Genomic DNA, 21,734 nt, shown 5'->3' with positions numbered 1-21,734 from the left:
ACTCCAAAGGAAGCACAGTCCCACGGAGATCCTAGAGCATCCAAACTGAGGTCCATCAACATGGGCAGTTGAGCAGACACAGCTCTGCTTCCCTTTCATAGTTTGTCTGCTGATGGCAGCACTGGGCTTGATGAGGCATGTGACCCTCACCTGTTCAAAGCCTACTCCAGCTGAGGAATCACACCCCTCCTCTCAAGAGCTAGTGAACCCCACCTGGCCAACTAGTGAGGTGGACTCTGGGCCCTTGCTTGCCCCAGCCTCCTGGAGTGCCCCACCCACTGCTTCCTATGGCTCAGAGCTTGCTGTATTTGTGGAAAGAGGGGCCCCTCTGGCTTAGGCAATGGGTCCTGCTGCTCTGGTTCCTGTGCACTAACCCCCATCCCCGCATCATCCTCCGTCAACCCAAGAGTACTTCCTGCACCAGCCTCTCTTTCCCACCCCCAGCTTGCCCGGACGCATCCCACTCCTGGCGACAGCCCTCGCTGGTATCCTCTTCCTCCTCTCCGTTGCCCTGCCAGTTCAGTACACTTTGGTTCTGATCTCTTTAGAGCAGATTCTTCCTGATTCTCCTATTGTTGTTGTTTGGTCATTTAGTCGTGTCCGACTCTTCATGACCCCATGGACTAGAGCACGCCAGGCACTTCTGCCTTCCACTGTCTCCCGCAGTTTGGTCAGACTCATGTTTGTAGCTTTGAGGACACTGTCCAACCATCTCGTCCTCTGTCGTCCCCTTCTCCTTGTGCCCTCCATCTTTACCAACATCAGGGTCTTTTCCAGGGAGTCTTCTCTTCTCATGAGGTGGCCAAAGTATTGGAGCCTCAGCTTCAGGATCTGTCCTTCTAGTGAGCAGTCAGGGCTGATTTCCTTAAGAATGGAAATGTTTGATCTTCTTGCAGTCCATGGGACTCTCAAGAGTCTCCTCCAGCACCATAATTCAAAAGCATCAATTCTTCGGTGATCAACCTTCTTTATGGTCCAGCTCTCACTTCCGTACATCGCTACTGGGAAAACCATAGCTTTAACTATACGGGAAAACCATAGCTTTAACTATTCTCCTATATATTGCAGCAATTGTCTTTATTTGGGGTGCTGCTGTTTCTTCTTGCCATTCTGCACGAAACCTCTCTTTAGTACTGATGGCAGCTATTGGTATTGGACCTTTGGCTAAATGAATGCGTAGTTTCTTTTGGGGAGTGTCTGCAATTCTAGAAGTTGAGGTACCCCGAGATCCAGGTTCACTGGTTTCTTCAGAAGCAGCAATCGGACGGCTCTCACGCCTAGAAGCCTCCTAGGATGTTTCCAGCTTTGGTTCTGATCTCTTTAGAGCAGACTTTTCTTGACCCTCCTGCATATTGCAAGCACTTGTCTTCATTTGAGGTGCTGCAGTTTCTTTTGCCAATTCTGCACGAAGCATCTCTTTAGTACTATTGCTGCTAAAGGTATTATTGGACATTTGCCCGAAGGATTACATACTGTAGGTTCTTTGGGGGAATGTGTGCCATTTTAGAAAGTTGAGTCAGCCCGAGATCTAGCAAGACGAGAAGAAGAAGTGCTCTTTGCATTAGCCTAACTGATTTGCAATTTTGAGGGCTGGAGACTAGAAGATGAGCAAGCCCTCTTTCTCCTTGACAACCTATGAATTTCAACCTCTTCCAAAGCAGAAATCAAAATGCAGGTGAGAAGCCGTCTACACCTGTCTCCCAAGGCAGCATGCTGTGCTTATCTTTGATCTCCGGGGTCCTTTCTAGTTTTCATTTGTTTGTTTTGACTAATTTTAATGTCAGTTGGGTGAACAGTGCTACTTTTGCAACAGACAAGTAAGCAGCATATTTTTTACAAATCACATGATATATCTTAACTGGAGGACAGGTGCCGGGAAATCAGTTCTTTCGGCTCAATGTGTATCTGATGAGGAAATTTGCGGATAAGCCCCATCTTACCCCGGCAATGTGATATTTAAAGCCTCTGTAGTTTTTGATAACCCTAAACAATCTGCACATCCAAATTGGGGAAGAGGTGGGAAAGCGATTTTGTGACTTTCATCTAATCCTTAATCTCCTTAACTGGAGTCTTCTGGAAACGGGAGAAACCAGTTGTTCCTGAACTTGCTTCTCTTGGCCCAAAAGAGTGGATTCAAATTCGCCATGGAGTCATTAATCAAACTCTACACAGCCTTATTCTCAATAGAGCCAATCATGAGATCAACAAGAGTAGCAAAGCATGGCACATGACTCATAGCATACAAGTAATAGCCACTCATGGTGATTCTAGGTAGTCTCTGCTGACCACTCAAGCAGGCTCTATTCACTTGCAAACGCTGTGACTGAAGATGGGTGACCACCATTACAAAGTACCATATTTACGTGAATCTAATGAACCGTCGTATCTAATGCGCTCCTCAGTTTTCAGAAGCTGGAAACCAGAAAAGTATCTGCTATGTCAGCGGTGTTTTTCAAGTTTGCAATTAAATCTAGTGCGACGTCCAATCTAATGCGCACCCTAATTTTTGAGATGTAATTTGGCCAAAAAGGGTGTGTGCATTACATTCGAGTAAATACAGTATCTTATATACCTCTCCCTACTCCCAAACAAGCAGGCAGTCGATTGAACAGGCTTGTACTTTGTTTGTAGGCGGACGATAACAGTCAGCTGTGTACTATCTACAGTTCAAAGTCAGCAGGGGAGAGAAAAAAAGGGAGAGAAACAGCTTCCTTATCTCTCGCAGCAACGGCCGGCACCTTTGAGATTTATGCGCCCAGTGGCTTGCCTTCGCTCTGAAAACACTGCATCATCCGATAGCACGGTAGAGTTCATTAAAACTTAATTGCTGTTGGCATTACAGCTCCAAAACATAAGTTGTTGATAAAATAATTGTTCTAAAAGAAATTAAAACCCATTAAAACTCAATTAAACTCAGTGAAAATTGCGTTTCTACATCGCTTCAGAGCTAGCTGCCCGGTCGCCATCTTGACCGAAGTCTGATCCCAGATAGTGGAAGGGGTCCCTCACTTGGGGAAGGGACATAGCTCAGTGGCTAAGCATTTGTGGTGCATGCAGAAGGTCCCAAGGTATCAATGTGTCTAGTAGACATTGTGTTGAACTTGAATGCAGCAGTCATAGGTTACCATTACCACAATTGGAACGAGAATAGGCTTCAGTTGCCGACGCATATATACATACAGACTAGACCTCAGCAGTTGAGTGCAATCAAACTGCTTCCATACAAACACTTTGGAGTACAAATCAGAAATTTTGATTGCACCTATATGAACTTAAGTCAAATTAAAAAATGCTTATAAAATTCTTTAAATAATGAATTTTATTTTATGGAAATAAAGTTGACGTTAAAAAAACAAAAACAAAACAAGAGTGATTTGGGTGCCATAAAATTAATTGCGGTAATTTTCTTGGCTAAAAATTGATAGCAGAATTGAAAAAAAGACCCTGTTATCACAAGAAGAGGGAGGAGGAGGACGAAAAGAAGAAAAAAATATAATAACCTTTTTAATTAAAAGAAATTTGTAATCAAAACCAACAAAAAAAACCCTTTCCCCCACTTCATTATAAATTGCTATAACTATTATTTTTTCCTTGATAAAAACAGGAGATCCACACCACTCTGAATCAAAATGGATATTGAGCGATATTAAATTATTTTGCTGAACTTTCTCTAAATGATTCACTGCTTCAGATATGATTCAGAGCTTTAAATAGACGCAGAGCTGACATTTCTCATGCATCCAACACCCTCTGAAAAAATATCAATGTATGCTACATAGCAGGAGTTAGCTATTCGAAGTATTACAGGCCATTGGGCGGGTAGACATCAGAGACTGCTGATACTGTTAACAACTTGTTTATTTATATCCTTTCAGAAGCCCTGCGGACTAAATGCCTACAAATGCCTGCACATAGCTAGGCTGCATAACTAGGGATGCAGATCACTTCCTCAACCATTCATCCTCCACCCACAGTACTTGTTCTAACTAGTTTTGTTTATCGACGAATCACCCACTAGACAGCCATCTTGGGGGCGGGGGGCATAAGAAGATGTTAGCAAGCCAATCTCAGAGCAAAGTTCCCTAAACTTTTTATACCTGGGCCACATTAGGTTTTTGGATTTCATTGAAACTTCTCTGAATTGGCTACTAGAAGTCTCTCCAGCTGACATTGTACAAAATAACACAATTAATACTGCCTCCCAGAGCATCTCAACCCTCTCTCGTTCCCAGCCAGCCTGGGTGCAAGGACAGAACTCTTTCCTGAGTACCAGTTTCTCCCCCTACACCTATCTCTTGTTGCAGTTCATCCCTAACTTAAAATGATGACACTATTGATGCCACCGAGCCTCTTGGGCTTGCAGATTGTAAGCTGAGCGGTTCGAATCCGCACGACGGGCTGAGCTCCCGTTGCTCTGTCCCAGCTTTTGCCAACCTAGCAGTTCGAAAGCACACCAGTGCAAGTAGATAAATAGGCACCACTATGGCAGGAAGGTAAACAGCATTTCCATGCATTCTGGCTTCGGTCACGGTGTTCCATTGCTGGCCACATGACCTGGAAAACTGTCTGCGGACAGACGCCGGCTCCCTCGGCCTGGAAGCGGAGATGAGCGCTGCACCCCATAGTCAAATTCGACTGGACTTAACCGTCCAGGGGTCTTTTAACTTTACCTTTACTGTGGATAAAATGGCAGAGAGAGGAGGTAGGAAATAAACCTAGCACCATGCCTCTCTGAGCTCACAAATATAGAGTGGTGGATTCATCCAGTAGATGGGAATTACTGATTCGGAGAACAGGGAATGGAAGCTGTCTACTTGACCTGCTTTCAGTGCCCTCATGCACCCATTGCTGACTTCGGAAACTTTTCTAATTGGCTACTACAGACCCCCCAAGGGTCCCTATTTTCCAGGGAAGGTTCTGGATTTACAGAAGGTTTCTGAGTTGATCCCGGAATGTCCTGCTTTTCCTTAAAGGTAAAGGGACCCCTGACCATTAGATCCAGTCGTGGCCGACTCTGGGGTTGCGGCGCTCATTTCGCTTTACTGGCCAAGGAAGCCGGCGTACAGCTTCCAGGTCATATGGCCAGCTTCTAACATGACTAAGCCGCTTCTGGCAAACCAGAGCAGCCCACGGAAATGCCGTTTGCCTTCCCGCCGGAGCGGTACCTATTTATCTACTTGCACTTTGACATGCTTTCGAACTGCTAGGTTGGCAGGAGCAGGGACTGAGCAACAGGAGCTCACCCCACTGCGGGGATTCGAACCGCCAACCTTCTGATCAACAAGTCCTAGGCTCTGTGGTTTAACCCACAGTGCCACCCGCGTCCCAGCTTTTCCTTAGGATGCCCCTAAGGAAGAAATGATGGAGGCAATGGAGTGATGCAGTCCCTGAGCCAGATCTAGAGGACTTTTTCTTTTCACTACGAAAGAGAGAGAAACCTGCAACCATTCTAGTAGATACCAGTATTTATTTATTCCCATATACACACATGCAATGTATAGACTGCTCTACAGTGAAGGCCTCTAGCTAGCCTACAGGAATGAATAACATCTTCCTCTCCAGTGATTTTTAAAATGCCAGACCTTCCAAGTGTCCCTGTTTTCCAGAGACAGTCCCAGATTTACAGAAGCCGTCCCAGTTTCTGATTAAATCCCAGAATGTTCTATAAAGCGTTTGTTAAAACATTGCGTTTGTAAAACATTGGTCAGAAATGATTAAGTGAAATCATCTTTAAAAGTATACAACTTCCCCTGCAAGCATTTCCCTGCAAATTTTCTAGAGGTCTCAATTTCCCTATTATTGTAAGGAGAGCGTCCTCCCTGCCCCCCCCCAAATTGTAGAAACCCTGAAAGAATGCATAATGCCGTATACCATATCTTTTGGGTTACTCTGAGGAACTAGGAGGTCTGAGATGCAGACAACTGGAGGTCTTACTTTGTAAAGGAAATCTCGTCATAGCTCACTGCTCTTGGTTACTTGATATTCTCATCTATACTTCCGACCAAACATTAAATTACAAACCCTATCGATTTTCTATTATTACGTGTGTGCGCACGTGCTGTTTTTTCTATCCTACAAAACTTTCAGCTACAAATACCCAGAATGAAATAAAGGAATCATTTATTGCATCACATTTAGGACACCCTTTGATATAATTAGACATTGCAGTTGTGTGCACGCCATGCATTTAAAACACCTGGCTTTGCCCAAAGAATACTGGAAACTGTCATTTAACCATCACAGAGCTACAATTCCCAGCACCCTGACAAACTACACTTCCTAGGATTATCTGGGGGAAGACATGTGCTTGAAATGTGTTTGAAATGCGTGGTGTACATAGCCTAAGATATTTCTGGTTTTCCAACCTTGTTGAATATCAGTATTATTGTTTTCTTTCAGTATTGTCCATTCAAATATTTCCATATGTAAACTTTAAGAATAAGAGTACTAATAGGAAATGTAGTAGTATTAAGATATCCTTTGAAGTAATAGTTCTCCACATTCTTACTTTATCTCCACAGAGTGACCTATCTTTAGCAGCCACAAAAATATTCCTTTCTACGCTTGATACGGCCTCTGAATCCCCCTCAGCCCATGCCCTGATATCACATGAACAGAAAATAACTTTCTTTTGAGGATCAACACATACAGACTGTTACTGAAAACAACAGAGAATTTTGTGGATGCTTAAAGGCCAACACATTTATTGCGGCATAGGTTTTAGCGGACTCAAGACCACTTGGGACAGATGCATGAAGTGAACTTTCAGTAGGCTGTTAGTGCCTTAGTTTGGCAGTAAGCCTCTTTGGGTTTGATGACGATTTGTCCCAAGTCCAGTCTGCCTAGGAATGTAGCCTTACAGGGTTAGACACAAGAATTGAGCTGGAAACTACCCTTGAGCAACTTTGCATTCACTAGACTTTCAAGCTACCCAGCTCCCAGCTTTGTACCTTCTCGCTTTGAATATGTTGCTTATTCCAGAAAGAAAAAAGTAACATGGCATATCAACATTATTTTAATAACAGTAAATATTACAGGATGTTTGCAGACACATCTTACTCCCCTGGTATATGATAGGATGCAGGGGCAGGAAGCTGCAGGAAAAGGCGGTAACTGCAAACTACAAAAGGGCCCCCTCCCATTTTAAACAGCTGCTACAAACCGAAATAACAGAATTAGGCCTAGCTGAATGCTTCATGATTTGCCTGGTGAGGTCCAACCGCTACCTATAAAACATGGGCTGGAATAAATCCATAGATTTGGATGCACTATAGGAAACCAAACTTATATACATTTTTTGGCGGGGGTTGGGGGAAAGGAATATTTTCTTAAAGTTATTAAAAAGATTTTTGGCAACTTTGGGTACACAATGCCCCTACTTCCACACCATTCTATATTTAAGGTGGTTGTGTGTCTTACTGTACAGTCGTACCTTGGAAGCCAAATGGAATCCTTTCCAGAAGTCCATTTGACTTCCAAAATGTTTGGAAATGAAGGCATGGCTTCCGATTGGCTACAGGAAGCTCCTGCAGCCAATAGGAAGCTGCGCTGGACGTTCGGCTTCCAAAAAACATTTGGAAACAGGAACACTCAGTTCCAGGTTTGCGGTGTTCATGAGCCAAAATGTACCGAGTGCCAAGGCGTTTGGCTTCCAAGGTATGACTCTACAGTCTTCTGTTTTGAAAATATCTATCTGAGGACTGGCCTGTCCATGTCTGGTTTGCAATAAGGAACCATACAAAGGGAGATCAGAAGCCTTGAATTTGACCAGCAACCGTGAGCAGTGCCAGGTCAGTTTGAGCAAGCCTGCAAGTCACCTGATGTCTTCCCCATTATGGTATAGATTTATTGCACTTCTATTTAAATGACAGTAATTGTTTCTCAATTTACATCTCTGCTGCACTGTATGCAGTATTTTATGCAAATTTGCATCCTCTTCTGTCCATGTTCTTAACAATGCAAATCCCCTTTTTTGTAGAACTGGCCACCCGATCTATATTCCTCATTAAAAAAAATAGATAGGTAAGTAAATTACAAGGAAAGCTCTGCTTGAGAAAAGGTCTTGTCTCCAAAGGGCCAGTCCTTCTGGTACTGCTTGAAGCTGCCTGAACAAGCACACAAAACCCACTGGTTGCTCATATGCATTTTTGAAAGGAACGCACTGTGAAACAACACACATTAACTTTTCATACTCGATGGGCAGTTTATATGAATGTTACAGTGGGGGTGTTTCCAGCAGTGAGATATTCAGAACATCATCTGAGACAAACCATGTTTTTAATCACATTCCAAATAACACGTTTACTCTGTTCAGAAGCACAGTGATGGTCTACAAAAAGACTGATTTATGTCTTTACCAGGGGAACATCATAAACATTTCTAATAAAAAATACTTTCTCAGTGTCTCTGCCCCCTGTCACATAAAAGGTCGTCCCTTTGTTGCTCCTGTTGCATTCTAGAATGCTGCACTGAGAACACAGGAAGCTTCCTTACACAGAATCAGACCATCAGTAGTGTCTACAGTGGCTTTGCAGGATTTCTTTGCAGGATTTCAAGCAAGGAATCTTACCAACCCCTACCTAGACATGTTATGGATCAAAGAGCCTTCCCAGTTCTTTCACTGCTTTGTTTGTTTGCTTTTGTGAATATAAAGTTACATATTGCTGTGAGTCACTCTGGCGATGCTTAATCGGCTGCAAGGAGGGATTATATTTTTTTAAAGAAACAATACTATGTGTGCCAGACCTTCCAAGTGTCCCTACTTTCCAGGGTCAGTCCTGGATTTACAGAGGCCATTCACATTTCTGATTTGATCCCAGAATGTCCCACTTTTCCTTAGGACGTCCCTATTTTCCCCAGAGAAATATTGGAGGGTATGGTAGGACATCCCTATTTTCAAATGAGAAATGTTGGAAGGTATGGAGTTATGCGACACACACACACACACACACACACACACACACCGGGCCAGGGAGATAAGTAGATAACCTTTAGAAGATACCTGAAGGCAGCCCTGTCTAGGGAAGTTTTTAAATGTTTAATGTTTTATTATGTTTTTATACATATTGGAAGCCACCCAGGGTGTCTGGGGCAACCTGGTTAGATGGGCGGGGAATAATAATAATAATAATAATAATAATAATAATAATAATAATAGACTTGGATGTCTATATTTTCATTGGAGAGATGTTGGAGGGTATGATGTACACACACACACACACACACACACACACACACACACACACACTTTGTATTGCCTGAAACAGAGTGTGATCTTTCACAAGGAGTTTTCTCAGTTCTTCCTTGAGGAAAGGGGGGTGGTTTCTGAGGTATCACCCCTAAACCCACCTAGCTAAGGAGCAGCGCAGATGGCAAAGTGTTTCTAAGGTCCTCTCCACCCCTGCCCAGTTCATCATGCTGAGACAATTAAGGAATCGGTCAAAGGGGGTGGAGGCTATCTTTATTCAGGATCAGACATAGGTGCTGTAAAGCCCACTAAGAAACCAGACATTTCCTCTTCCAGAAGGTTTACAGACTAGGTGTAAACCAGGATATCCACAAGAAGAATAGGAGGAGACAAGCTGAAGTGACAATAAAGCAATCCACCATTCACATAACAGCCCAGCATGCGGTTTGCTTAAACGGCACAAAACGCAAATGATTATACAGTCCCATGGAAGAGGAAGGGGATGACAACAAACTACCTAGTAACGGGGTGAAGTGAAGAATGGAATAACATGCAGCTTAAACACAGCTTGGTCCAGAAAATAGTTATACTACGGTGCGATGATCTAAGTTGATCCAAACACATCTTTGAACGTCCTCCATAAAATGTCGCAAATCGCCTCCTGAGTTTGTTCTGCCTGATTGCAAGTGAAATAGGGATGAGGAGAGGTATAGCTCAACCCCAAGTGGAATGTGGTCCAAAATTACAGGTTGTGGTGTAGGCAGAGGTGCTTCTGGAAAAAGCCTAAGAAGAGATGCCAGGTTTCTGGTTCTATTCTGCAAGGAACGTGCGAGATGGACGTGTTGTGGCCTGTCACGGCAGCCTTAGATGTTCCGAATCCTTCAGCGAGCCAAGATTGTTGGGTTCTCCACACCACCTTGGTGTACTCAGGAGCACATGAAGCTCAGAAGAGCAAGACCCTTGGGAGTCCTAGGCTATTCTCATAGAGACTGAAGAGTCCCAGGCCAATGTTTGATTAGTTCGGTGGCAGAGCATCTCTTTTGCATGCAAATGGTCCCAGGTTCAGTCCCCAGCATCTCTGGGTAGCACTGGGAATGTTCCTTATTTGAAACCCCAGAAAACCATTGCAAGGCATTGTAAACAATACTGAGCTAGATGGAGCAATTGCACCCTATTTTCCAGGGATAGTCCTGGATTTACAGAAACCACCCTGGTTTCTGATTTGATCCCAGAATGTACTGCTTTTCCTGCCCCAATTTTCATCGAAGAAATGTTGGAGGGTATGGAGTTATGCGACCCCCACAAGCCAAAGAGATAAGTAACTGTGCAACCTACAGAAGACATCTGAAGTCAGCCCTGTATAGGGAAGTTTTTAGTTTTTTAATGTTTTATTATGTTTTCATATATGTTGGAAGCCACCCAAAGTGGCTGGGGGCAACCCAGTCTGATGGGCAGGGGAGTACCTAATAATAATAATGGAATAGGACATCCCTATTTTCATCGGAGAAATGTTGGATTGTACGCAATCGTCTTACCCAGTATAGGGCAACTTTCTGCATTCCTACGCTTTTATTAATTGTGCCTCTGGTGTGAAAAAATGTGACACACCGAGTATTTATTGCAGATATGAAGTATCTGTAGTATCTTTTTAAAAAAGAGGTCTCCTTTAGCATCTTTTTTTAAAAAACAGCAACCAGGCTATTGGATCCGTGTTTGAATTCATCAGGAAAGAGCTACTCAGGTATGCTGCAAAACAGAGTCTCTAAGTGAAGTACAATGAGAAGTTATCCTTAGAGAAAATGACATGTGCATGGCCTAATACAACTCCACATAACATCTGGATTCCCAGCTCCCATCCACTGGACCTTTGGCCATGCTGTCTGGGGTTCCCATCTCTGGCCTAATAGAACAGTCCCCTAGACAGAATTTTAGCAAAAGTGCAAGCCCCACTTAAATAAATTGAGAATTGAAGGTCAATGGAGGTTTCCCCACTTTTGCAGTCTGCTAACTGACCGTCAGAGAGCATGCAGATAGAAATCTTGGGTCTCCAGCTGCTTTGAGACTGCAGTTCCCATGATCCCTGACCACTGGTCTTGCTAGCTAAGGATGATGGGAATTGTCCAAAACAGTTGGAGACGCAAGTTTGGGAAACAACTCTTGAAAAGAGCAGGCTATACCAGGCTGATATGATTTCTGTCTCACCCTAGGGTAGAGAGAGAAAAGGCATCAAATGTGCTTTTCCAAATAGATTTTAAAATGTATGACATGAAATGCTTATGGCTGCTTAACCAAAACCATCAAATGCCATCCTAGAGGACTGCTAAATAACGCTGAAGTTTGGACTGTGGCAAGCCTCCACAGCTGTGCTTGCCAGTCTTGGGTCTCCAGCTTTTTTTGACAACAATTCCCATCACCCCTTGCTAGCTAGGGATGATGGGAGTTGTAGTCCCAAAGCAGCTAGAGACCCATAATTGGGAAACACTGCTCCAGGACAAGCATTGAGAACCTGTGGCCTTCCAGATGTTGTTGACTCCATCTCCCATCACCCCCAGCCAGCATGGCCAATGGCCAGGGATGATGGGAACTGTAGTCTAATGTCTGAAGGGCCTCAGGGTCCTCACCCTGCTTTAAGGAAAGGACCTTCCAAAATTGTGGCCCTGCTAGTAGAAATACATTGCTACATGTCTTCAGCCGGTCATTCACAATTAGTGAAAAAATTCGAAGATGTACCTATTACTTATAAAATGGGGAACACTTTGTAGTGTCTTTTGGTATTCATTTACAAAACATCAGCATAAATAAGAGCCTGGCTGATTATACAGGGTTCATTTATACTTCCACTACTGCAGTGGCTGTTATCCTGAAACAGCAACACCTGGCTACAGATTCCAGGATCTTTAGAGCACAATTATGCTGAAAAATCACTGCTGTTCCAACTGCACACAACTACAATGAACTGTCATTTTCCTGAACAAAAGGTAAGCACAAAAAATGTCCTGTTTTAAACTCAACAAGCATAGATGAACTTAGAAATGAATATACAACTACTATAATTATTATTAGGGGGAAACGAAATTTGAAGTGCCTATGTCCTGGATTCAGGCGATACAAAAACACTGCAAAATGATACAAAAGCCCACAAAAAGCTGCATTTGGGAGCAAAACTTCCTTGTCAGAAGCACAGTTTTAAGGCGCCCAGTTTTCCCAAGCTAAGTTAGCCAAGCTACGTTTGAGAATCTGTAGAGTCTCGTTGAGCCCTACTAATAAACAGGTTCTGGGTGCAATGCAAAGTTGCAAATGGCTAACTTGCTGTGAGGATCTTCCCTGCACATGAGGGAGAATTCAGGTGTTCTTACTGAAGCACTGAGAAATCTTGAGGACAGCACCACTGTTAAGAGGGAAGCAGTTTCTTTTCTCAACCTGACTGGGCTTTGTGAGAAGTAGTTTTTTATTATATGCCTGAAATGCTAGGCTCAAGAGCCGCACTACTGTCGGAAGCCCAAAGGAGAATGGGGTTGTGTTTTAAAATCTCTCTTCCCACTGCTCTCCCTTCAGCAGGGCAATCTTGTTCCTGACTTAAGAGTTCTAATCATGTGCAGTAAATACTATGAGCTTTACAGGCCATGCTCCATGGGCATGGCCAGGATTTTTGTTAGGGGCGGGGCAGGACTTTTGTTAAGGGAGAGGCAGAATCAGCGTGATTGGTCGGGTAGTTAAGTACAGTTGGAAGTTGAATGGAATCCGTTCTGGAAGTCCTTTTGACATCCAAAACATTCGGAAACCAAAGTGTGGCTTCTGATTGGCTGCAGGAAACTCCTGCAACCAATCAGAAGCCCTGTCGGATGTTCGGGTTCCAAAGAACATTTGCAAACCGGAATATCCACTTCCAGGTTTGCAGAGTTTGGGATCCAAGGTAAGACTTCTATTGTTTTACTTGATGGGGGGGCAGCTGCCCCACCTTGGCTATGCCCATGCCATGCTCCCAAGTAAACAGACTGCCACCCTGTGCTGGCTTACTTAGGAGTAATCCCTACCAAAGTCAACAGGATAGCTATTGTAATTTCTTTTGTTATATTCCAATGCACATTTCGGGATCAGAATCGGCACTAAACAGGCTGACCAGAATAGCGATCCTAAATGCAGGGAGTCAAGGTCCAAAATCCCTATTGGCTAATCTGAGAATGGTCATAGGCAAAATATGATCCAGATAAACACAGTTCCTGTTGATTTTTAATTCTAAAGACCACATTCTCACCTGATGAAAATCGACATTGAACTCATTATCCCATGCCTGATCCAACCTCATATACTGGGCCTGGTCCAAAATCTAACTCTGTTTCCCAAACTTGAGTCTCCATCTGTTTTTGGACTACAGCTCCCATCATCCCTAGCTATCAAGGTCAGGGATGATGGGAATTGTAGTCCAAAAACAGATGGAGACTCAAGTTTGGGAAGCACTGAATTCTAACTGAAGTTTGCTCAGCAAGTAATTTATTATAGGGCAATACTAAGTTGTATTACATTTTTTGCAGGCATTATTTTCTATCAGTGAAACGGACGGAAATAACGTAGAGAAATGTCTATAAAAAGCATCAAGTATAACACATCATTTAACTGCTATTTATTTTCATAAACATGAGGTATTTCAAAGTGCTATAAAGATGCAGCACTAAATGTACATCGTTGGAAGAAATTAAACACAGAACTTTGCAATTACCCAGTTCTATGCAACAAACATTAACAAATACATTAACTGGAAGAAACAGGCTAGGAAAAAAAGGCATATATAGTAAATTTTCTTTACAAAAGTTTTCTTAGTTCAAAAAAGTGATAAAGTAATATCTACTCAAAACTTTCCACAACCATTTTCATACGAAAATATAAGTATCAAATTTAGTTATGTATCAGCGTCATACTAAAGTATACAGGCAGTGTAAGAATTAGTACAGTACATAACAGAGATTAACAATATATTTGCATACAAAAACATGCTCCTCAAACATTGAGGTATTACAGTACTTAGGTAGGAACTTCCAGTCTAATATTGGTAGCAAAAAGTCACCTCTCATAACCCAAGACATGTACAAAAGGCAAGTGTGGGTGTGTATTTTATTTACAGAGGTGTGGCTTGTTCCCCACTCTCTCCCCGCCCTCCCCCCCCCAGGGTACAAAATGGTTTTGCCCCATAACACCTGGTAGAACATAAGCACCATTTAAAAAGGAATGAATATTTCCAAACTCAACTGGATGTCATAAGCAGATCCAAAGGCTCACAACATTTACAAAGAACATATACAGTTCTAGGAGGAAATACAAAAGGCATCCCCATCACGGTTTGGCAGTCTCTTCCAATTTGGAGACTGGATTGAAAAGTAAAACCAACATTCTTAACGTCAAAAAACATAACTCTCTTTAAGGAATCAAAAATGTGCAAAGTGGCAGTGGCTGTCCAGATCAGACAATTTTTAAAAAAAAAACAAAAAAAAACAACGCTGTTATTTTTTTGTAATATCTCTTTTTTTTTTTTGTTTTTAGCAAGTCTGCATGTGCTCCAATTTTTTTATCAGCTGCTGTTGTCTGACTTGCAGTTTTTCCTTTTCTAGCAACAGCTTGTGCTCCTCGGCGTGTAGCGAATGAACGTACTCGGTGGCTTTTTTCAAGATGACGACTTTGGCCGCCTTCTCGTTTTTCACCAGTTCCGGCACATGGTCCCTAAGCGTGAGGAAACTCGACCTCAGGTCGTTGCGCCGCTGGCGCTCCAAGATGTTGTGGTTGCGCCGGCGCTCGCTGTCTTCCGAATCGGAGCTTCGGGGACTGGAGCTCTTGGCCTTGGGTTGGGTCATGGCTTTGACGGGACGGGGCGCTTCAGTTTTTAGCTTTTTCTGGGGCGGCACCTCCTCGCTTTCGATGTAAGGCGAAGGCGCGGCGTAGTTATGCTGCTGGTGAATAGGGGCACAGCGCTTGAGGAGGACGTCGTTTGGCTGAGTTCTCACGGAGGCAAAAGAGGTGGCGCTTCTGGGGCGCGTCGCAACCGTGAGGGTGGTCACGGTCTTGTAGGATGAGGACCGCCTCTTTTCCACGGTGACCACGTCGATTTCCTCGTCGTCCTCCTCTTCTTCGTCATCTTCATCTTTTAACACATCGGGGGGGAGAGAGAGAAGAAATAGGGAGGTGTTACCATCTCAGGAAAGCACACCAGAAGGCTCTCAAGCATTTAGCATTAATTAGCATATATGTGTGCGAAATGAAAGCAATTCCCAAGGCAAATGCCCATGTATAAATATTTAAGCAACGCAAAAGAGGCAGTAGAGGCAGGGAAACAGCATTTAAAGGTAAAAGAGAAAGGACTTTGTATACATGTGCCTTAGAGGCTACATGCTATTCTATATAGTTCTGCAGGTCTTGTAATCAGGATGTAGCTCTAGATCCACATGAAACAGCACAAAGCACTGGATTTCAAGCTGTGCAGGAAAGCAAATAAATTTGCAACCCAAATAATCATAGGAGGATGAAAATCTGGAAACGAAATACCCTAATTTGCATTTTAAGCCACCAGTCTGTGCTCTAAATTGCACGGACAATACAAGCAGGCACACAATGCACATTAAATGTACACACACACACACACACACACACACACACACATCTTGCTTGACTGAAAAGGGACTGGGAAACCAAACAATTGCTGGATTTGTTCTAACAGGGAATGCAGAGCTCTTCCAGTTGGTAGCCAAAGTTTTGGTTTACTGCCAGGAAGACAGCTGTTGGGAGGAAACGCTCCTTCACTCAAAGCTGTCAAGATGCAGACATGAAGGGAGCAGCGAGTGTTTTGAAACAGGAGGCTGTTCGTCAACTTTTATGATTCTGGTCATAGGGATACTCTCATTTACATATGGGAAGCCGCGTTTATTACTATACCTCTGGATAGTAATATCCAGGAGTGTAAACGTTTCACTTAACTTGCAGCTCAGCACTGTATTTCCGCCCTGCTAAAACACCTGCTAAATCGCTGGACGATGAGGGACAGCGTGAATTTTTGATGCCTCGTGCAAAATAAACAATCCACGTCCAGCACAAAAGAGCAAATCGCTCTTGTGTTTTCACAATACGCTGTTGCATGCAAAACTTGTATACAGTATATATATGGCAGCAGAAATGGAACCAGGTGCAGAACTGCAGTGATGTTTAGCATAACCGTGTTGCAGGCTTGCGGATTTATTTTTTAAAAATGAATTTCTTCCATCCATCCATCAGCAGCACTGCAAAGTTTGTGTGTAAGGTAGGAGGAACCCATACAACTGTCTGGAACAGAGTCCCCAAGGGGAACTTTTTTGGTAAGAATAATGACCTGAGAGAGGCATGTACCCTGCCACCTACTGGTCATGCTTTGTAATGGTTCTAGCAGGGAAGCAATTAAACTCACCTACCAGTTTGGAAAGCCCGTCTAGATTATAATTTTATTAATTTTTTTTTAAAACAATGCAAGCAGACTACATTCTACGAGCATTTTCTCCCCGTGAAACAAATGCATTGGCCCTATGTATCCTGTCTTTGCAGAGCTCCTGGGCATAAATATCAGCAGCATTCATCACCCCTCCCTCAATTCCACAGGAGTCAAATGGCTTCTCTCCTTCCCCCTCCCACCTCTGCTTTAAATCTCTCTTTCCACCTTATTGCTTTGTAGCAGAAGGTTCACCTCCAGATCAAGCCACCTTGGGCATAGCTCAGTTGGTTAAGAGTGCTGTACTGATAACGCCAAGGTTGCAGGTTCAATCCTGCTGCATATTCCTGCATTGCAGGGAAGAACCACAAGGTTCCTCCCCAACTCTAGAATTCTGTGAGTAACTTCCACTCAGTCTTACTATTACTGACATATGACCTATAGGAATATACAGATCTGCATACTTTGGTTTGGTGTGTAAAGTGGGGGGGGGGGAGGGTAAGCCTTAGCTATGATTTGGATGCAGGAAGGAAAAGGTTACAGCCTGAGACAAAACAAAACAACCAGAAGAGACCATTTCCTTGTTCTCTAGGTAAAGAGGCAGCTCTGTCCAAATGCACCAGCCTAATGGAGATGCACTGGGATCATTCAACAGCATTGGTGATCAGCCACCCAACCACTGGTGATCACGCACCCAGCTTCCTATCGGTTCACAGAATCATAACCCTGAGGACCTTTAAGTCCAACCCCCTGCAATGCAGCTGTCCCATTCGGGGATCGAACCTGCAAGCCCGGGAGTTATCAGCACCCTGCTCTAACCAACTGAGCTATCCAGGCATAGCTGTCGCCACTCTGGCTGGTGGCACAACTGAAGCAAGGTAGCTATGCTACTGTGTTGGCTTGCTGTGAGGGGCAGGGGAAGAGCGTTGCAAGTCGAAACACCCCCCCTCCCAATGGAGCGTGCATGCCGGAAAGCATGTGGCTACTTACCGGAATCGCTGAGCGTGTCATCGCCAGAGCTGCTGCCGGTCCGGCTGTCACTGGCTGCGCTTGGGTGGCAGCCGCTGTGCTGAGCAGGAGCTGCCACCCCTGGAACCGCCTCGCTGCCGCTGCCAAGGTTCCCGCGGATCCCAGCCGCTGCAGCAGGAGCGGCCGGCTCCCTCTTGTTCATAGGGAAGGGGAAAACCACGGCTGGATCCACGCACTCCGATACAGAGTTGTTCAGCTGCGCCTGGCTGCTGCTGCTGCTGCCATTGTTCGCAGAGCTGCTGGCGGTGGCGGCGGTGGCTGCAGCAGCGGCAGCGGCAGCAGAGAGGGCTGTAGACCCAGCTGTGGCCGGCGCGACAGCTGTTCCTCCTTTGCTCTGCGGCTTCTCGTTGGCCGCTGCCCTCTCCAGCTTCTCGCTGGCGGAAAAGCCGCTCCACATGCAGTCCTGGATGATGATGGCGTTCAGGTTGCTGTTCTCCCCCAAGCCGGTCTCGAAGGAGTCCCCTCCATCGCCGCCGCCCCACAGGTCCGCTTCCGGGGGCAAGAGCAGCAATTCCGAAGCCCAGTCCAGAGGGTCGGCGGTTCGGAACCCCCCTAGAGTCCCCGCCCCGCCCCAACTCGAAACGGGGGCTCCCCCGGGGGGGTTTTCTTGCAGACCTGCCGGGCTGGGAGACAAGGGAGGTGTAGGCAGTAGCTCGAACTTTTTCCAGATGTCCTCCCCCGGGGGAGCAGAGTCAGGACCGCACAAATAAAAATCATCTTCGTCCGGGTAGAAGCAAGGCTGCAAGGAGTCGAATTCAAGATCTGGGTTTTTACTGACCATCCCTGGCATCTTTGCGTACTTTCCTTCCGAGAAGAAATCTTGTGTTTTGTTTTTCCCCCACTTGGTGTGAAAGGAGATGCACCCCGCCCCCAATCGCCTTTCGAGGCAGGATCACAAACTAAGCAGGAGAGAAGTGGGAGGGAAAAAAACAGAAACAAATTAGACTTTAAAAAAAATAATCAGAAACACACACCTATCCTGTGATACAGTCCTACAGAAACAAAAGCTCTCCACCCACATACAGCAACAGTTCCCGGGTTTCTTCTACCTTCTGTAGGGAAACAGCAGGAAAATCTGAGCAGGGCTATATGAATGTACAAGGGCTTGTCTTCAACTCCTGCATGCTGCTGTCTCTCAAGTCTGCTCCTTGGGGCGCACCCCCTTCAATCCGGGGAGGGGAGGAAATGTTCACAGATGCAAAGAGAAATTCATCCAGCGGCAGACACCGTGGGGGGGGGGGAGAACCCACCCACCCTCTGGATATTCGAGCAAAGTAAGAGGAAGTTTCTGCCCTCTTTTGTCATCTGCAGGCTACGCAGAGAGAGGGAAAAGGAGGACGACGGATGTTGGGGGGGGGGGAATGGAGGGGAGAGGCGCGCTCGGCGCTACTTTGCAAATTGCCATTCCGTTCACTCCCAAGCGCGCTTCCAGAAACCCACACGCAGAGAGGGGAGTAGGAAGGCGAACTAGGAAGTCTCCCAAAGCAGCAGCAGCAGCATTATGCAACAGAATGAAATTCATTCACACACACCAACACAGCCTCTCAATATAGGCGACAGGAAGTTTTTGCGCCACACTGATTGTGGGCAGGGAGGGTGGTTGGGGAGGAAGGGGAAAAAATATATATATATTGCGTTGTAAATTGCGAAAAAAATTAAACAGAAAAACACTACAAGTTCCAACCCAGGCATCCACGGTTTTGCAGGCATATTTTAAAACGGACAACACACGCACCGAAGCGCACCTCTCCATTCTGCGCGCAAAAAGCAGGATCGCGCCAGTCCAGACATGTAAAAGTCTGCAATAGGTTTCCACCAAAGCAAAAATAAAACAAAAACCCCGTCCATGCTGCATGGACGTCGCGGGCACCGGGATATTAAAGGAAAGCAGGGGAGGGAGGAGAGGAAAGCGGGGGAGGTTTTCCTTTTTTTTTCCTTTCTGAAATGAAGCCCGGGATCGATTGCAATAATAACTGCTCGGAACGGAAAAGCTTTCCCGACCGGAGCTCGCCAAAGCAACCCACACCGCGGATACGAAGCCATCCCAGCTGCTGCTCTCGCCTGCCCCGCCCCCCTGATCGCTCCCACTATTGTACACGAGAGATCGCCACTATTTATTATTATTATTATTTCACCTCCACCCAAGGCTTGCTAAATTTCCTCGCGCGGAACGCAGGAAAGGGCACAAAAGCGCAGACGCGCGCAAGCTCCTCGCGCAGCCACATCAACAGTTTTAAGCGCGCGGTGGGAGGGCGCGGGGGGGGGGGGAGGCGGCGGAAATAAATAAAAATAAACCGCAGCATGGTTGGCTTGCGATGAATGAGGGAAACAACAAACAACAACAACACACGCATAGACAACGCGCCAGCCATCAGGAGACACTAGGTATCTATCCTTCCAAACAAAAAACAAAACAAAACACCACAACACAACACAACACACCCAACGGCACCCCACCTCTCCAAATTGAGGCTGGGCTGCATCGGTTAAGACAGATTTTATTCTCTTCTTTTTTCCCCCCTCTCTCAAGTGGCTCTTTTTGCACACACCCGCGCGCGCGCGCGCGCACCCGGGCACATCTTACCTGCTGGATGGCGGTGGCTGCTGCACGGAAAATGGGTGGGTGCGTGGGGGGCGAGGGAGAGAGGACTGGGGGTGGGGGGCGCGCGAGTTAAGCCCGAGGATGTCCTTGCACTTTCCAGAGCACCAGCAAGCCCAGTCGACCCCCCCACCCTCCAGCCGAGCTTAAGCCTCCGCATCCACCCTTGCTTGCAGACAGATGACTGTCACTGAGTGGGCTTTGAAGCTCTTGTATGTTATTAACTACCCAAAAAAAAAAAAAAATCCTGACACACCCGGGGAGGGAAAGGGGGGGGGAGTGGAAGAGAGAGGGAGAGATCCAGCCTTAACCCCACCCCCCTGATTTCCATAAAAGCAGGGGAGGTGCCAGGCATTTGGCGCCAAAATCCCCTCTGCTTCTTCTTTTCTTCTCTTTGCAAAGCGGCGGCAGGAGAGGCGCTTGCAAAAGAAATGCAAAGCCGCCGACGCGCACTCCCGCTGGGTTTTGCTCCGCCGCCTGATCGTGGGTGGGTCGCGCACTTTGCAAAGGAGAGGAGGCGTCTCTCTCTCTCCCCCCCCCCCCCGCACCACCAGTTGGCAATGCCAACCGACCTGGTGGATCTAGGTGCATGTTTACTCGGGTGCAAACCTCGCAGGGGGCAGCTCCTCATTGAAGATAAACGCCGTACGTGACAAGCGCCCGCCTCCTTCCCGGTGTCATCCTGCCCTCTTCCACCTCCCCCCCCCATGTATTTTATTTTAATTTTTTGCACAAGATTTTTATTTTATTTTGCAAAGCTTCTGTTCAGGCGAGGAATTTTGCAGAAGGAAGCAGGGAGAGAGAGAGGTGGTGGGTGGGGTGGGGTGGGGGGGAACACGATAATTGCCTGGGTTTTGTCTCAGGCTTTGTTGCAAGTATGCGTTGACCTGGGATTGCGTAGGATGGGGGAAAGAGGGAAGCTGCAACGTCTTCGTCTTTAAACGGACAAGTGCCTGCGGAAGAGGTTTACCCTGGGGCTGCTGAGGATAAAATAAATAAAGCACCCCGCCTCCCCAAATTCTCCGAGCCTCTCCAGTTGTGTACATCCGTCTTTCGCCCCCCTCCTTGGCTTCCGACATTGTATATGAATCCCGCACAACGGTTGCAGGACAGAGCAGCTCCGCTCCGCAAAAGGCGACCCCTCGCGGATGCAGAAGGAGAAGCAAGCGTTCTGAACAATATCCGAGCGTAGGCAAACGTATTACATGTATGACCTCACCCAAGCTAGGTAAACATTGCGCGAGCGAGAGGTCCCGTTCTCCTTTTTTTGCTGTTGTTTAATTTTCGCTTATTTATTTAGATTATTTACAACCCGCTTTCCGAATGGAATTCGCCGAAAGGGCACGTGCGTCTGCACACGGAGACAAACAGTTAAAAGTGCAATAAAATCAAATGGCAAGATAAGAGAAGAGGCAAATTGGAAGCACATGACATTAGAAACTACTGCTTCAAAAGAGAGCACTCACCTAAGGTTACAA

General features: G+C 45.6%; 1 protein-coding gene across 4 annotated transcripts; it reads right to left on the bottom strand.

Annotated features, from left to right (window-relative positions):
- Positions 1-13,793: 13,793 nt before the first annotated feature.
- MYCN (MYCN proto-oncogene, bHLH transcription factor) lies at positions 13,794-20,858 on the bottom strand. Of its 4 annotated transcripts, none has more exons than XM_083606301.1 (3): positions 20,242-20,858; positions 17,619-18,556; positions 13,794-15,317 (listed from the first exon to the last, which is right to left on the bottom strand). In XM_083606301.1, exons 2-3 carry the CDS (start codon positions 18,445-18,447, stop codon positions 14,719-14,721), a joined length of 1,428 nt encoding a protein of 475 aa, XP_083462427.1. In that variant the 5' UTR covers positions 18,448-18,556; positions 20,242-20,858; the 3' UTR covers positions 13,794-14,718. The 4 variants fall into 4 exon arrangements, with proteins under 4 accessions (XP_083462427.1, XP_083462430.1, XP_083462429.1 ...); XM_083606304.1 differs by lacking the exon at positions 20,242-20,858 and adding an exon at positions 19,793-19,816; XM_083606303.1 differs by lacking the exon at positions 20,242-20,858 and adding an exon at positions 19,393-19,743.
- Positions 20,859-21,734: the final 876 nt, after the last annotated feature.

This window comes from Podarcis filfolensis (genome assembly GCF_964270895.1).
Source record: "Podarcis filfolensis genome assembly, chromosome: 3".
Lineage (NCBI taxonomy): Eukaryota > Metazoa > Chordata > Lepidosauria > Squamata > Lacertidae > Podarcis > Podarcis filfolensis.
This window is presented reverse-complemented; position numbering and strand designations above follow the sequence as displayed.

What these genes read in the sequence shown, in the direction of transcription:
- MYCN (XM_083606301.1), bottom strand. Translation starts at nt 18,447, where the DNA reads ATGCCAGGGATGGTCAGTAAAAACCCAGATCTTGAATTCGACTCCTTG. An exon ending in TGACACGCTCAGCGATTCCG is followed by an intron (nt 15,318 to 17,618) that starts GTAAGTAGCCAC and finishes ATGTGTTAAAAG; the next exon opens with ATGAAGATGACGAAGAAGAG.